The sequence below is a fragment of the Antrostomus carolinensis genome, unplaced genomic scaffold (assembly GCF_000700745.2).
Source record: "Antrostomus carolinensis isolate BGI_N321 unplaced genomic scaffold, ASM70074v2 scaffold32597, whole genome shotgun sequence".
NCBI classification, from domain to species: Eukaryota; Metazoa; Chordata; class Aves; order Caprimulgiformes; family Caprimulgidae; genus Antrostomus; species Antrostomus carolinensis.
In genome coordinates this window covers 23,062-37,781 of record NW_010325864.1, presented here as the reverse complement: position 1 = coordinate 37,781, position 14,720 = coordinate 23,062, and the positions used below count along the sequence as shown (strand labels likewise).

General features: G+C 42.0%; 1 protein-coding gene across 1 annotated transcript in view; it reads right to left on the bottom strand.

The window, feature by feature from the left end:
• Positions 1-74: 74 nt before the first annotated feature.
• HDGFL3 (HDGF like 3) overlaps positions 75-14,720 on the bottom strand; it is an 18,297-nt gene continuing 3,651 nt past the window's right edge. Inside the window, exons 3-6 of the mRNA XM_010171399.2 lie at positions 11,851-11,989; positions 10,387-10,545; positions 8,583-8,729; positions 75-1,176 (exon numbers count right to left, since the gene is read on the bottom strand). Coding sequence (XP_010169701.2) covers positions 1,171-1,176; positions 8,583-8,729; positions 10,387-10,545; positions 11,851-11,989 — 451 coding nt within the window. The 3' untranslated portion in view covers positions 75-1,170. The remainder of the gene's footprint in view (positions 1,177-8,582; positions 8,730-10,386; positions 10,546-11,850; positions 11,990-14,720) is intronic.

Below are 14,720 nucleotides of genomic sequence, written 5' to 3'. Positions count from 1 at the left end.
CAACCTCAAACCTTACTCCCAATACACATTCCAATAAATTTATTCTGTAAAAACAATACATTTTTTTGTTTCCTTTTTGTTTTGTTTTTTGTTTTTTTGTTGTGGTTTTTTTTTAGTTTTTTACAGTAAACTCGTCAACTACAAACCTTGAATACGCAAAAGATGTTCCAAGGACAAGCATAACAAGGATTGATAAAACCAGACTAAATATGTTTTCACAATAAAAGCTGGCATAAAAATAAATAAAAATCTCTATTATCACAATAGCAACAATAATGTACACAGAATAATGGATTTGGAATGCTTACTTACTAGTCTAGTTCTATTTCCAAAAGGAAAAAAAAAGCCAGAATGACAGCATCCTTTTTTAAGCCTTTCGTTATTTAAAATTGATGTTTTCTTTTGGTTTCCCATAGGGTTCTATATCACAGTAAGCTTAAAAATGGAAAGCATCCAAATGAATGATTTCAAATTGTGTTGGCATTGGAAAAAATCCTTGTCTTAATCTAAAGAAACACAAAAAGACTTTCACTAACTCCACATATAGGAACTAAGTCAGATAGTGTACATTACATCATGATTTTGAGAAGTATTAAGAGTATAACTAGCTAGGTACTTCTAATAAGGAAAGGTATTTTATTACATTATTGAACTTGGCGGTGATCTCAACTGAAGGAGAATTTTTTTTTTTATGTTGAAAACTGATCAAAAATCAACAAAGCATGGATATAGGGAGATTTAAAATTATGTTTGTAGGTGGAAGATATTGTTGTAATCTTGTATGGAGGGGACTCATTTCTAAGATTAACTTGGTTTTAAAAAATGCTGATTTAGAATGATATAATTTGGAGTTACACCTTTTCTATCTAGAAAAGGAATCTGAAACATGTTCAAGTAGGCGGTATCTTCATAAACCTCAGCCACTGGTAAAGGGCAACTTCATGCAACCAAATAATAGTAAAATCAAAAAGTAACCCTTAGAAAAAAGGGTAAAATGTCATTTCTGCAAACACAACAGATAGGAATGTGAATAATGTGCATACAAACTGGGATGCTGTTGATGATACTAATGAACAGATGAGGTGACTCATATCAAATCCAAGAGTATTAGACAACCAAACATGTAACCTTCTTGTGTTTTCCCTTAATGTTCAGCAGTCATTATGTTGGTTAAGTCTGAAAAAGAGAGAGAGAAAAAAAAAATCACATTTAATGCAAGAAGAAGCGTGCTGCAACAAACTTGATATAATTTATGCTGTATTCCCACACTTCAGAGTCACAAGTACATGTAACCACCTGGTCTCTTTGAACAAAAATTTTTTTCTAGAGAGAACTGCTTATGTTACATCAACCAAATATACCACTACAAAATGTTAAAGAGTGCAGTTTAAAAGTAAACATTTAGGGCTTTATTCAAATAAGCAGCTTGAGTCATGTCCGTGGGTCTTGTTTGTTTGTTTGTTTTTCCCAATCACTTAATTGTGACCTTGCAGTACACTTCACACGCAACCAAATTTTGCATGTTTCCACTGATGCTTCATGCAAAAGCTCAGGCACTTCACAACACCCTGCGACAAGAACACCCTTTTGTTCACACAGAGGAACACGTAGCAAGGATGAAGAAAGAGAAACAGTTTTCACAGCTAACAGATTGGATTGTTGCTTCTGAAAAGGAAACAGTTTGGCTTGGAATTCCCTGTAAGGTGATGACAGAAAAGGAAGAAACTCCCACTTCACGACTGAGTCAAGGTCAGCTCTTGCCTCCCTTGACATTAGTGGGAACAGGATCATGGCAAGTGTCTCCAAGCCTTGGATTCTTCATATTGAGCAGAGATGGCAAAACTCACCTACAGGCCCAAGGACACACAACTCTTGTCCAACAACATGAAGACATGACTACCTAACCCCCAGCAAGATGTCCCTTCTCCTTTGTAAAGCATTCAGATGGTGAATGCTTGTCCACCCACACCCTGAGGGACCAAAAGAAACACAAAACACAAGCAGTACGAAGGAGTTAGTGCTGTGCTTGGTGTGATCATCCCAGAAAAAAAAAATCAACATCAAGGAAGAAGTGGGGGAGTACAGGTCAAATCCACTGGGCGTGACAGAATTCTCATTGTACAGGATTGGAGGAGGATGTGAGAAGAAGACACTGTAACATCCCCACGCTGGCAGTTTGCTGCCTGAGCCCTCTCCCCCTCCTCTCTGGCCCACCATAGGTGCTGGTGCGATGCCGTGGCTATAGCGGACTGTGCTGCTCTGCCCAAGGGGACACGGGCAGACAAGTGCCCACGCAGCAGCTGGGGCTCCCGGGCTGGTTGCTGCACTGTGTTTGTTTGGTGTGGTTCTTCTCTCCTGCAACAAGGGGTTTGCAAACAGTAAGTAATGGAAACCTGCACTTTCCGTGTGGGAGGTCCTGGTACATCCTGAGTAGTGACAGATGATAAGGGGTTATTATGAAATGCTCCTGCATGTAACTGGCTCACAGAACTGCCGGAGCCCTGCCTCCTCCAAAAGGTGTTAACAATGCGCTGCCCATCCAGAGCCCCGCAATTCCACTGACCTCTCTCCTGTTCAAGAGTCACTGAGATTGTACTTAGATGCTTTGGAGACCTGGCCTGGAGGGGTTCGCTGCTGTTTCTGTTCCTTCAGAGGGAAGTGCAAACACCCGTTACAACTACCAGTGACTGGTCAATCAAACCACACCACCTTCTGCTGAAGTTCTTCATGACAGCTGCTGCCCTGCCCTGAGAGGCAGGATGGGTGGTGGAACAGTCAGTCCCTGTGGTGTGTGATCTCCGATCCAGCAAAGAACGCTCTCCCTTCGGAGCATGAAACCTTCGCACTTATTACCAATTCCCCTCTGGGCTAAGGCCAGAAGACTGGGCAGGCACCATTCTCATGTGGGGCACTGGAAATATGAATAGTTCCACTCCCCACTGTCTCCCAGATAGGCCCGTTGGGCCACAGTGCGGCACAGGAGGGACAATAAAGAGCCAAGTGTGCAAATCACCCTCTAGGATTTTGAGTTTCCAGTCCATCTCGCAGCATGACACACACTTTGTGTGGCACACCCAGGTGCCCCAGAAGTCAGCAGTTCTCCCCAGATGCAGACAGCCCTTGGGGTCAGCACAGGGACCTTGGCTCCTTCCCCCACCCCGGCAGCACGCGCTGCCAGGCTCCCACGGCAGCCGCTGAACAAAGATGCGGCAGAGCAGAGCAGTTTCCATGGTCTCCATGGTTTCACGTCTCTCCAACAACAGATCAACTCGCCTCATCTTTGTTTGAACAAGTCTCTCGGCTTTACTGTAAGATACGGTACAACGTGTGCCGCGCTGACCAATGCTACTGCACACAAAAGAAACACCACAGAATCTGACTGATTCGAGGGAAAAAATTTCAATCATCAATAAAACTGAAGGACGGAGAACACAGAGAGGAGGGAATAAAACTAAACCCACAAACTGCTTTGTTTTTTCTGGCACTGAAAATTCCTTCCTCAGCAGCGTCTGGCAACTGATTCAGCCGTCCTGTACTTTAAAGGATCTTGTTGGATGGACAGAAGGGTAATTATTTACTTGTTCTGTATGATCACTGTTACTCCATGTTGGTTTGAGGTCAGAATGGTTACAGGGTTCAGTGTACACAGAGATGCAGAGTGTATTTCATCTATACTGGCTGCTATAATCTCCACTTGCACTCAGACATGTATGTTTCTCCTGAGTTATGTCCCACTGCCTTATTTAGCAGTGCTGCTACCCTCAGCTCTATGAAGGCAGCAGAAAACGCACCTCTTCACACCAGAGAGTATTTGAATTTTACATATACATTTTTACTGTGCAAATAGTTAAATGCAGTTTTACAAATGTTATCTTTTTTGGAGGGGTAGATTTTTAGCTTACCTCCAATTGCTGAAAAACATTCAGACAGAAATACATGCTCTGTTTTCATTTTCGGGAAAAATGCCCACATAAATGCTTTTACATGGAATACAGCCCTGAATGCTAGGCTTGTAATGTTGATAAACCCCCAAACCTGTTCTGCAGCCTAACCAGTGTTACTCTTGAGAAGTAAAGAAGGAAGAGCCAAGGAACCAAACATCTCAAAACTACATCAGAAGGACACAATGAGCCCGTGTTTCTCTGACCAGTCTGGCCGTAACACTTGCCTTTCACAGCAGTGACTGAATTGTTGCTACCCCACAAGAACATCACAACAAAAAATACGTCCTGGACACAGGCTGTTGTAAATATGTTCTCCCAATTGCAATAGTATCAGATGGCAGTAATTTTGGAGCAGATTTTGATCCCCTTATTCATGCTGGCAAGCAGTCACCTCCACAAATAGATCCACTGACTCCCATGTTAGTAACTGATTGTCAGCGTGAGTAAAGAGATCACAGTCCTTTACCCCACTCTAATATTCGGGCTGTAACAGGAGCAAAGAAAAAAAAAATGTATTTCATTTCCAACAAATCTATTATTTTTCAAAGACTCAGTAAAATCATTCACCTCCCAAAGGCCACCACACGCATCCGTACACAAAGAGAATGCCTCATTTACCAACACAATGTTTGGCCTGTAACTAAAATAATGAATACCAAAAGCAAAACTTGCCCCACGCCCTGAGTGCTGACCTTAATGTTCACATACTCCCTAACAGGGCAGGGACTGGAGCCAGCTTTCAGACATCACTACATGGGGATCCCGAGAGTAAAAGTAAAAAGCACCGTAGGTGTTCAGTTATAAAGATTCAGAGTCATGCCAGCCAAGAACCAAACACACAAGTCACCAGAGATTTAAATGTGGAATGTAAATCTGCTGCCACAAATTCACTGATTTATGAACTAATTTTGTACCACAGAAAGTAAACAACTCAGAGCCATGAATACCTCTCCACTGGAATATTCTGTTTATGTGGTATTTTGAGAAAGCCAAAACAATTTAGTTTTAACAGCAGAGGACTGTCATGGGGGGAGTCTGTGACTCTTGACTTCAGCAACTCTGGGATGGGCTGTCTTAGCTTAATATATTATTAGTTAATTAATATTAGATAATAAAACCCTAAGGTTCAGACTTTGCATCTTTCTGGGGAAGCAATCCACCAATGAACAGCAGTGAGGGGAAGAGCTTGAGGAACAGGTATTGTCAGTTATAAACTGTGGCTGAGTTGAGGAAGCTGATGTCTCTTCTGTTGAGACTGTGGTCCTCAAGAACAGTTGAGAAACTAAGGGATGCAGGTAAGAAAAGAAAGCAGCCTGGTCAACCCCAGGGGTAAAAAAAAATCACAAGTTGAGCCCTTGAACAGTATGAAATTAGCTGAAAAAATATCACAGCTTTGGAAGTAATTTTATTTGCTCTGGGTTTTGAGTCTTAGGAAGCCATCACTTCACATTTCCAAGCTTTCCTCTACCACCTGGAGGTTAGAAATTTCATTTAAAAATATAGGTGAAGATGCTCCTGCAATCATTAGACTTCAGCTGTTAACCCTGCAAGCAGATCCCCATAAGGCTGAGGGTAAGAGTGTGATTAAAAGAAGGCAAGGTTCCCTCTCATCTGAAGATGGGAGATGTGCCTTCAGCCTGCAGTCCAGGCTTTATAAAACATAATCACCACCTCATTATTACGAGTATTAATAGGAGAAAAGCTGCCTGTGTCCTTTAGGCAGCTCCTGCACGTTCAGACACCTGGCAGGTGCAGAGCACAGGAGCCAGAGCCTCTCCAGGACGCAGCCCGTGGGGAGCACTGCAAGCTGAGCCCACAGCCCTCTGCCCACCTGCCTTCCACCGCCCGTCCCAGCCTCCACGGCCACGCAGTTTTTAAGCAGGTGGTCACAGTGGCAAAACCAGGAAAGGAAATACACCTCTCTTTGAGATCAGGGCCCTGAACACTTGTTTTTCTTGTCTCTTTGCCTTCACAGTACCCTCTGCAAGTTATTTGGAAACACACTCATTCCTGGTGTGAGTCTGCTGCAGCCCCAGCACCCTGCCTTTGTGGGAGGGAGCAGGTATGCACCCAGTGCTGGTGTTGGTGTGCTGCTGGTGCCATCTCATGGCCAGATAAACGTCCTGGGCCTGGCTGGCCTCGCAGGGCAGCCGAGCCGTGCGTATGCAGCTCCTGTGCCACACACTGGGGAGGAGAAAGTCCATCTTCTTCAGACTGTGTGTTGTTGGTCGAGTGTTCTTCTCACAAGCTAAATGATTTTTAAAGAGACCATAATCTCATCTGTGGTGGTGTCTTTTAGCTGACCTAGACATTTTTCTGAATTCAAGCATGTGAACAAGAGGACCATATCCCAATTCTGCAGGTATGTGTTGGTTTTTCTACCTTCCTTTCTATAGAAGAGAAGTCCTAGTGTGTGGGCTGGAGGAGTTCAACACCCTCTGGCAGACTCCCAGTCTGGATGTCCAGCAGAATGTGGCTGCAGGACAGCCAGCCCTGAACCCCAGGAGGTCAATCTAGAGACACACTGTGTGACTGGCTGTTTAACAACAACTGAGACATAAAATCTGATCACTCTTTACCTGAGTGTCTGATGAAGGCAGGCCTTCTAACAAGACAGCTCTCCGGCTTTGAGGATGCCAGGAGATGGAGTGTCCCCTCCTGGTCCTAACAGAGAATTACACTACTGACAAAATCCAGACAGAGGATTTACACGTGAAATGCTGATTCTGCAGCAGAAATGCCCAAGGTGAAATAACTGGAGCAGGATGTGAATTTCTCCAAACTTATCAGTGCTTTTATCTCAAGCTGCTCTTAAAACCGTCTCTCTTTAGAACACGTTACTAAAACTCCGCCCTTCCCACAGTGTTCAAAGCGTACAAGATCTAGTTAAAGCCTGGTCATTCAAGTGTGAGGTCAAGCCCGAGTGCTGGGGTTGCAGAAGTCAGAGCAGAGCCAACGCCTCACATGGACATGACAATGTTGGCTGTGAGTATTTCTGTGGAGTTGGTGGTGGCAGGAAGGACACAGAGAATGCTGATGATATTTCAGCACAGGAGCTGAAATGCAAACCTGAAAACGCTGCAGAGCACCATGATGTTCCAGCATGCTGGACTCCATCTCCCAGCGGTTACAAGCATGTCACATGCAGAAGGATGAGCCAAATGAATGTCACCAGCCACAAAGACAACATCCTACGTGACTTCTTAGCCACTTAATCTGCAACTCACCTAACTCTAAGCATTTGGTCCCTAGATGGAGAACATGCCTGAAGTTCACAGACATATCCCCCTGTCACTGCCCTACTGAACCTCTTGCCACCTCAGATGGACCTTATGGACAGTTTTCTCACTCAAATACGTATTTAAAGATACGAAAGTGACACAGGGTTCACTAGCCAGAACTTGGGCTACACATGCACTAGGCACTCGCCCCACTCATCAGCCCCAGCCTCTCAAATTATGTGGGTGAGGTGCTGGGAAGGCCCGTCTCCTTGTGTCAGGCTCTGTCTAAAGCCAGCTGATTGTTCAGAGTGAATGGAAGAGGGTCTGGACACACCATCTTCCTGACCCCACAAGCCACCGATCAGTCTTTATAAGGCAAAGAAACACAAAACACAAACCCTGTACCACACAGAGACAAGGGGAAAGGAAGCTCTGGGAGGAATCTTTAAGCAGGAGACGACAGCAGCTCTCCAGCGGTTGTGTTTTGTGAGAGGGGGTTGAGGCTGAGCACGCAGCTGGGTGCTCAGGCAGCTCGGCAATGTCAGATGAGAGCCTGTGCTGGCTGGCGTCCTCTCACACCTGGGCATTCGTGTCACTCAGCAGCTCCTGTGACAGCCCAGCCCGGCTGCTGGCCACGTGGCAGAGCCTTGGCATGGGACCGCACAAGAACTGGTTCTGAGCTGGAGCAATAAGTGCTGGAGCAGGGAGGCTCTGTTCCAAAGGCTCAGAAACAGAAGTGGTTGTTAAAGGTGGCTGACAATTAACCAATTCACATGCCAATTCCCCTGCTCGGCAGCCTTCCTTTCTGTTGTTGTGGCCACAACAAAATAATATTGATACAAACACACAACTGACACAAACATACAAGGAGGTCACATGAACCTGCTTTGGAGCAGATGGTGCATCCCCTCCTTGGAAGGTCATATCCCAAGCAGGATCTGCCCTAAAACCCGCAGTACGCAGTCTGTAAAGTGCACATCAACCCTCATGAACTCCAAAGAAGTCAACGGGTCTGCACAAATTTTAAACAACTGTGAAAGGATAAGCAGGCTTCCACTGTTTAGTGAGCCAAAATGCATTATGCAAACAGTCAGATTCTGCTCTCACATCACTTTTGCATCATTCCAGCTCATGGTTTTCAGTAGTTCCTCTCAGCTGACATCCATGCAAGTGTTGGAACAAAAATAATGCTTATAGTATCTTTTCTCATTCAATTGTTTCCCAAGAGCAAAATTTGTACCAATGCAGGGACCAGTCCCATGTTTCTGTTCTAGACACATTCTGAGCACCGAAGTGCCACGTACAAACATCACCCGTGGTACGTGCAGGTCGCTGCAATGCGATGCCTTCCACCCCGAGCTCCAAATCCCCCACTAGCAAACTGCATGGGAAGTGAATTATATTAACAGATGATTACCCCTTCACTGGTTTTCTGCAAGTCTGAAGAAGTGTTTCTTGTGTCATTGCCTGCGTCCCCAGCATCAGAGCTGCTCTTATTTTCTTCCTCTTTGCAGTCCTTATCATCTTCATCTCCAGGAGATTTCCGTGACTGCTTGGAGGATTTCTAAAATGATCACAAACAAAGTTAAAATGTAAAAACTGAGCTTCAGCCATAGAAAGACACTTTTGGAATGTATATGGAATGTGGTCTGATCATGTGGTTCGCTGTTCAAGGTGAATATTGGGGAGGATATGTGGGGTGGAAAGTGTTTTTCAGGTGAAGCAGTTGGAGTTAACACCATCAGTGAAGCAAAAGGAGAAATTCTGTGTTCAACACAGGTTGGCAGCACAGTTGACTGTAAGACAGACACAGTAATAGGAGATGGGTATTAGTGTTGGGTCACCTGTAGGTTTTGCTAGTTAATGAAACAGATGGTGCCAGCTTGACAAAAGTTTTGATTAAACACAGAGATGTAAAATGAGAATAACATTAGCAGAGCTGCTTTCCATACTTTTTTTAGTGCTGTCAGCTTTAATATATTAACACTAAAGCCATGTGGAACCAATACATCTTTTCTGCTCCCTTTATGTTATGCAATTCTGCAGTACAAAAGGATAAATTGTGGCATTAAGCCACCATTTTCCTTATCCTCTGTTTGCCCAGAGTCTTCTGGAAAGAAGATGGTAGCCCAGACCTGAATTTCTAATGTAAAACACACAAAGTGGGTGAAATTACTTAATACATTTTGTTCAGTGGATGAACCACAAACACCCCTGCTCTCTCCCAAATTGGAGCTGGATCAGACTGTTTGCTTGCTTCTTTTCATTTCATTTAGTTTTCACTTTCAGAGACGAATAACATGAATGTGAATGAACATGACTCTTCCACAGTTTCTGTAATTTTTTAATCAAAGTATAAAGCTGGAGACACACACAGTACTGGAAGAAGTGACTATAATTCTGCTCCCTTTCACCCAGGTGACAAGTGAGACGTGTACCTGAACCCAAAGTTGTCGCTATGCAGGTGATTACGTTCACCAGCCATTATGAGGCAGTCTGAGAAACATTACTCTTAGCTTCCTCATCTATGCTGTTACTTAGACATTAACAGGTCAGGTAGGTACTACAATGCAAGTCTTTTATCTACAAATTGAGTGCCCTACTCCCTGCTTAATGAATGAGTTCTTCCTCTCTCCCATTCTGAATCCTGAAGTATTTCACACTCAGCTACAACACGGATGAGTTCTTCCTCTCTCCCATTCTGAATCCTGTACTGAAGTATTTCACACTCAGCTACAACACGAGCAGCTGAGCACATCTGACCCTACCATATCTTTTAGCATGGCATCTGGGGCACCCACACGGGGGACAGGAGAAGGAAGCTTGGATTGTCCCAGACAAGGACCAAACCTGAACTCATGTCTCCCAGGAGGCAAGCTCCTTAAGGCTTTTTTTTGCTCTTCATGGGGAAATACCTATCTAAGATGATCAAACCTATCAATCCATCTTTGAACGAATTTTTTTTCCATCCCTTCTGAACTCCTTCCCATACTTTCACCTCCTTCTCAAAGCGTGGGCACTAGAACAGGGCAGAGTGTTTCAACTGCTGTCTCACCAAGGCTGTCTACTAAAGCAAGAGGACTTCCCTTTGCCTGTTTGAACACCATTGTTATGGTACTAGAACCAAAATGCTGAAGAAGGAAGAACAGATTGCCATGAGGTGGACAGTATTCTAATTATAAATGCACATGGGTAACAATGGAAAAAACTCAGAAGATAACCTTTGAAGTGTAGGATTTTTTCCGTTTTGAGCCTGCTTTTTCATTCTTTCTTTTTCCTTTTCCATCTTCTTCTACCCGATCACCTTCCTCCTCACTGCTGGCATCTGCTGTATTTCCTCCTTCTCCTTCAGTTTCTGATGAGCTCTGTTGCTGAATTGCCTTTAAAAGAACAGTGAGAATAAGAATAACAATAATAACATAAATAAAAGTATCACTAAATCTACTACTTAATTTTTGTTTTGTACTGAAGACAGAAATACTGGTAACAGACAGCTTACACTTCAATCGCTGTTGTCAGGAAGAGCTCAGGTTATTCTTGCAATTATCTAGAAAAAGAGCTGCAAAGCCAATTTTCTCAGTCACCACTTGGAAACAGTTATCAGATGCAGATTCTGGGATAGCATGTTCCGAAGGGTTTACACAGAAACAGAAGATCTGATAACAAAAACGAGTTTGCTGGAGAACTAAGAGTTGCTCAGTGGAGAGACCTGGCATGTTCTACTTTGGGCAAAACTATGGAAACTTTTGGCTGCAATAAGCGAGACTTATTCAGGAGAGAAGCTGGCTGTTACAAAACCCCCAAAGGGCAAGATCTCTGTTAGGAATAAGCAAACGCTGACCAGAAAGCTGAGAGCTCTTTGACAGTCCACCTCCCACAGACTATTCACTAGATTTTTTTTTAAATCTCCAAGTGTATGCAAAACATCTGTAAGGCTGAAAATATGAAACAGGAACCGAGAGGGGCAGCAGCTTGTCTGCAGGTGGTCTGTATCTCTGGTTTGTAAGGTTTTGTGTTAATAATGTAATAGGTGTTCGCCTTCTTTTGGAGGTGATTTTCTGCCTTCAAAGGACCACATTTTTTTAATAAGAAAAGTTCTTTGGTTGTATACAGCCCAACAACTACTCCTCTCCCCCTCCAGCTTCACTGACTTTTTGCTCTGGACATCCAACAGGGAGAGCTGTTGTACAGCAGCTACTATCTCGTAACAGCAGCGTGAACCTCCACCTTCTCACCCCTCAAAGCTTTGGCAGTGGTGTCCTACGTGTTACACATTACCAATGTAAAAATCAAAAGTGCAGTGACCTTAAGGTCTGTGTAAGATACACTGAATCTGGTATAAAAATAAACAACAGAGGGAAGAAGTCAGAAATTATTCATGTTTATATTGGAGTAAATAAAACCTTCCATTTTTAATTCAACTAAATCTGCTGCAGAATTTTCCACTTCACCACCCCAGAATATCACAGAAAGCAAAGGGCTCTGCACTATGATTAAAGTTCAGTTTGTCACAGAGTGCAAAACCACAGTTGTCTTTACGTTACACAATTACAAAAGCTGTGAAAATTTCTAGCGCTGCCAAAACCAAGATCTTCCACGTCACTCAGACAAAGTTTACATTGACAAGAAGCCTTCAAAGAAGAAAACAAGAAAGATAAGGAGGAATAGAAGTGAAAGTCATGTACCTGATATCCAGTAAACTTTACTCCAGGGTTGTTTTCTATTTCCCACAGGCCTTCATTAAATCCTTTTCGCTTGTTCGACTTCCCAAACTTATCTTTATATTCTTTATACGGGAAAAGGTCTTTGGGCCCCAGGAACGCACTGCATTTTAACAAAGGTAACAATTCAAAGAAGGACTTAAATTCCTCCTCTTAAACCACCCCCCTCCCATTAACAGTGCAAATGTTTTCCCTTTTCTTCTGCTCATTCCATCTTTTCCTTTTTTTTTTTTCTTCGTTTTTATTTTATTTTATTTGTTTGTTTGTTTATTTAAAGCACTGGCTTTGAGTTACTGCTGTGAGTCTGATTTAATGGACTGGCTCACCATCCTGATGTTTGATGTTGCAAAATCATGCTGGGTCTCTCTAGAAACAACTAAAACGAGACTCATTTACTATATGAACTACTGCTGGGAACTGGCACTTGAAAAGTTTATGAAAGGGATTGTATGACGTAATTGCCTGTGATAGCAAGGGACCAAAACTTCCAATTCTATGTGTTACAAACCCAGAAAGGCCTAAAAAAACCCATATGAAAAGTTAAAGCATGAAAGGACTGCCTAGAACCCACGAGCCAAAACTTAGCCCTTGCACTACTGGGCAGAAAAAGCAGTGGCATGTATTATTATCCATACTGCCAGTAAGCCTGGGAGCTTCTTTCTTGGAATAAGCCCCCCACATGCTAGATCCTGTGCAAACACAATAACAATGTTCTCTTTCCCAAAAATCTTATAATTTCATATAAGACAAGAAACAATGGGTGAATATAGGCAGATGAGTAATACAAGGAAACAATGAGACACACAGGGTGCTTGTGGCCAAATTGTTTTTTAGACAGCACAGCAAAGGAGAGATTTTGTGCTCTGCTGCCGCATTAAGTCAGCTATGCACTGGGCCAACTAATTTCAGGCACAGGCAGCACAATGCAGGGAAAAATAATAATAATGAAAAAGAGTGGTGATTTATCCTGTTTTTTCTACATACTTCACAGTAAAATTCTAACTTCTTATATAAAACTGAAAAAAGCATAATTTCTTTTTCATTGAGTATCTATAGCCAGTGTGTTTACTGTGCTCTGTATCATGGTACTGAGATGGCCAATTGTAAGTTAAATTAAAAACAGTGAAGGCAAAAAAAAAAATCTTCATTCCCACATGGAAGACTCTATGTCACCAATGACCGGAGCTGAGCAAGTTACAGTGTCCTTCACTATAATCACTGTCCTACTTTCCTAATGATCTTTGCAATTAACATTAACTCTATGGTCTCTATTACCACAGGATCTTGGAGCTCCACTGTTTACAACACATTTATTCTCGCAACATCACCACGAGGTTGGGAAGTTGCCCTTTTTTGCAGACTGGCTTCTGAGGCACAGAGATGTACCCAAGGTCAAACTCAAACTGATAGCAGATTACAGAGGAAAACCCAACCACTTCAGTCTCAGCCTAATACCTTAATCACAGGACCATATTTCTTCCATGCTGTAAACATTATTTAAGATTAATGCCTGACTTATGCCCTGATTCTTCCCAGCATTTATGAATGTGCAAAGTTTCATTCACTTAAATCATCCCACTGGCCAAGAAGAAGTTTGCCAGTACAGAGCCAACTGGTAGCTAAAGGCATCAGATGACAAATCTCTGGGGAAAGAGCTTCCTTTTAACTACACAGGAGACAGAACGGTATCCACATTCAGTTGTCTCATTGAGACATATCTCAATTATATAACTACAAAGCCAAGAATACATTTCTACCTGAAAGCCAAACAGTGATTTCCAAACCAACAGATGTCTTGTTAATATTAAAGCTACAATACAGCAAGGGATCTGAATAAATTATTTTATCTATGCTTTCGCTAATACTAGGAGATGTCTCCTTGTTGCCAGAAATACATATAACCAGTTCTAACACAAATAACAAAGCGAAACCGTATGAAATGTACCATGAGGTACCTGAATTTAGCTCAACATGGAACTGTGGAAATGTTTCTACAGCCTTTAATGTATAGTAAACACTGAAAAATTGTCTACACCTTTGTCTGAAAGTTCATTGCCACTGGGAGAGTACAACAGTTTCCACTGCACTGCTATAAAACTAAGGAGCTGCAATCTACAGTTTATTTTTACCAGTTATGCTTTTTACGTTATTAAGGTAGTAACCACAAACTGTTTTCCTGTTTCAGATGTTTTATAACAGAATTCAAAACAAAAGAAATTAGCAGTTTGGGATTCATTCATTTCAGGATGAAAGTAGTCAGTTTTTTTCTCAAGACAAATGTTTCTGTAAAAAAAAAATCATATTTTGGTTTCTGATTTTAAAGCATCATAAGTTTATTTGAACTTTATTCTTTTTAGATTGGTTTGTGACAACAGAAGTAGATCACAATATATCAAAATATCAAATTGTTTCATTACAGCAATAGGAAGAAATATTTTAACTAAAGAGAGGCTACTTTGACCTTTATTAAGCAGAAACTGCTTTCAAAAATTTTTAAAATAAAATGTAACATATTAGCTATGGGGCTTATTATGTTTCTGAATAGTGTTAAAATAAATAGTGTTCAAAAATAAACAAAAAAATTTTAATACAGCTTCAAACTTCTAAAATTGAACTTAAAATGTCATCAGAATTTTTTTTTTTCATTTTTTTAAGGAATTCTAGAAAACATGCTCCCTGCAAGTGGGGAAGGAAAAGTTTTAAAATGTAAACATTACATGCAAAATGGAAACTGCAATATATATATTTTTTACTATCATCTCAGACATATTTTAAAATAGAGACATGTACATTATAATTTGGAAACTGTACTTTGTAGGAATTAATCCGAGACC